Source organism: Argentina silus, assembly GCF_951799395.1.
Source record: "Argentina silus genome assembly, chromosome: 22".
NCBI lineage: Eukaryota > Metazoa > Chordata > Actinopteri > Argentiniformes > Argentinidae > Argentina > Argentina silus.
This window is the reverse complement of record NC_139676.1, coordinates 5975570-5978069: the sequence shown is the minus strand read 5'-3', so window position 1 is coordinate 5978069 and position 2500 is coordinate 5975570. Positions and strand designations below refer to the sequence as shown.

At 45.3% G+C, this 2500-nt stretch overlaps 1 protein-coding gene across 1 annotated transcript in view; it reads right to left on the bottom strand.

Annotated features, from left to right (window-relative positions):
• slco5a1b (solute carrier organic anion transporter family member 5A1b) overlaps positions 1–2500 on the bottom strand; it is a gene marked incomplete at its 5' end in the record, with an annotated part of 66051 nt that overhangs the window by 20707 nt on the left and 42844 nt on the right. Inside the window, one exon of the mRNA XM_083694335.1 lies at positions 73–186. Within this exon, the coding sequence (XP_083550461.1) occupies positions 73–186 (114 nt within the window). The remainder of the gene's footprint in view (positions 1–72; positions 187–2500) is intronic.

The following is a 2500-nucleotide window of genomic DNA, read 5'->3' as shown; positions in this document are numbered from 1 at the left end:
GTTCCCTTTCAGGTACACCATGCTCAACTAGAGCGCACAAATTGTTTTTTTCTTGCGTCAAGGTTATTATACCTCCCGTTCAGCAGAAGTAGAGAGGGGCTCATACCTGCAACGCTGGCCACATCTGCTGTGCTGACGTTCTGATGGTTGGGGCGCACTTTGAAGGTCACAGCTGGGCCCACCACTCTGAAAACACACACACACACACACACACACACACACACACACACAAACACACACGTGAGACATGGTGAGACACTCAAAAAAACATACACGCACACGGGCATGTGCACAAACACACACACACACACACACACACACACACACACACACAACCAGAACTCTTCTCCAATCTATTCCTCATGGTGGTGAAGCGGCGTTGTTGTTCACCCCTCTGAAGCCCCCCACCCATCTCATTAAGGCAGAGGCATACACAGTGCTTGAATAATATTTCACCTCTGGCAACACACGCACGCACGCACGCACGCACGCACGCACGCACGCACGCACGGGCACAGGCACAGGCACAGGCACACACACACACACACACACACACACACACACACACACACACACACACACACATCCACACACACACATAGTGTAAGGCAGAGGCATACATAGGGCTTGAATGGTATTTCACCTCTGGCTACCCTGTAGGCTGTTAGAATCCTTGCACCCTCAGGAGCCAGAGAGGAGAACCTCTTGAATCTCAATGTGCCTCTGAGCATTTCATACACACATACACACTCACACACACACACACACACACACACACACGGTAACACATGCATGCACACACATACATACACACACACGGTAATACACACACACAAGAATGAAGAATACATATTTAATGCTTGTCCCTTCACACTACGAATCCCCGTGCGTGTTTTTACATGCGTGTGACTTAAACTTTAAATTAAAATAACTTTACCACTGTGGAAGCTACAAATAAAATGGGTTAAATTCCTGAAATTGTGCTGTTTTGTTTTTTTACACAAAAATATCTCTCTTTTTTTTTTTCTTTTTACAAAAAGTGGTACTCTAAAGACCTGACTAAACACAACCAATGGTACAATTATTTCTGCATGGTATTTGTCTGATTTAATGAATACACTGTTACACAGTAAAACAAAAAGCTAAAAGAATGTTACCCTGGCGACGGTGGTTAGTGCTGAGGGCACGGCGCTCGTTGTGGTAATAAAATTTCGATCATGGTCATGTGATCAAGGTAAGGACAGTGTCCCTTAACAACGTGTGTTTCTGTCAGAGAACATCGAGGTCTGAGGTGTGTGTGTATGAGGTGTGTGTGTATGAGGTGTGTGTGAATGAGGTGTGTGTGAATGAGGTGTGTGTGTATGAGGTGTGTGTGTATGAGGTGTGTGTGTATGAGGTGTTGTGGTGGTTGAGCCGAAGACTTGATGTAAACTCTGTTTGAGATTAGAATTGTCACAGGCGCCATTTTAGGCACCAAACGTTCCATGACAGTTGCTTCCTATGTAGAATTCTAAATTGGAATGGTATTGTCATGGAACATTTGGTGCCAAGATGGCAGTTAGTTTGTTAGTTAGCCAGACTGTTAGTTAGCCAGACTGTTAGTTAGACAGACTGTTAGTTAGCCAGACTGCTAGTTAGCCAGACTGTTAGTTAGACAGTAAATTATCTTGTTCTCTGGCTGGACCTGGGGAGAGCTGCAGCTGCAGGTGTGTGTGTGTGTGTGTGTGTGTGTGTGTGTGTGTGTGTGTGTGTGTGTGTGTGTGTGTGTGTGCGCGTGTGCGTGTGTGTGCCTGTGGGTGGTCCGGCCACCGCGGTCTCCTTCTATAGGAACCTGTGGTAGGTCCCAGGCTGATTAACCCTTTGTTTCTTGAAGCTATTCAGATGAACAGAACAAAGTAAGATTCACGGTTGGTCGCCTGGCTTGTGCCGCCTGTGTGCTTCTTAGAGCTGATAAATGATAACGTGTTTAACAGACTGTGTGTGTGAGGCTCTCTATTCCAGCAAAGGCAGGCTTTATTTACATACAATTTAATTATTAATAATAAGAATAACAATAATATATGCCATTTAGCTGATGCTTTAATCCAAAGCGACTTACATTGCAGTGAGTGCATACATTTTTCAGTATATATGGTCCCAGCGGGGCAAAGTGTACACACATATTTTCTACTGGTTTCCATGATAATTTAATGTCATTAATTACATTCATTAAGTGTAATAAAACATGTATATGGTAGCCTATTTACGATGAGCCTATTTCCACAGCGCAAAGCTGTGTACAGTATTTCTGTTGTTTTTCGACAGTGTTTTAAAGACATCGAATGAAACCAGTCGTAGGTTTTTGGTCTGTGGCAGCGGAGACGGCGGTGGAGGTAGACGTCAGAGGACAGGGTCATTGTAAAGCAGCGTGTTGGATACCGTTCCGTCCGTGACGATGAGCCCGTCCTCCGATTCCTACCTCCGCCAGCCTCCCCCTGGTCTGCGGCTCCTTCCAGAGGAT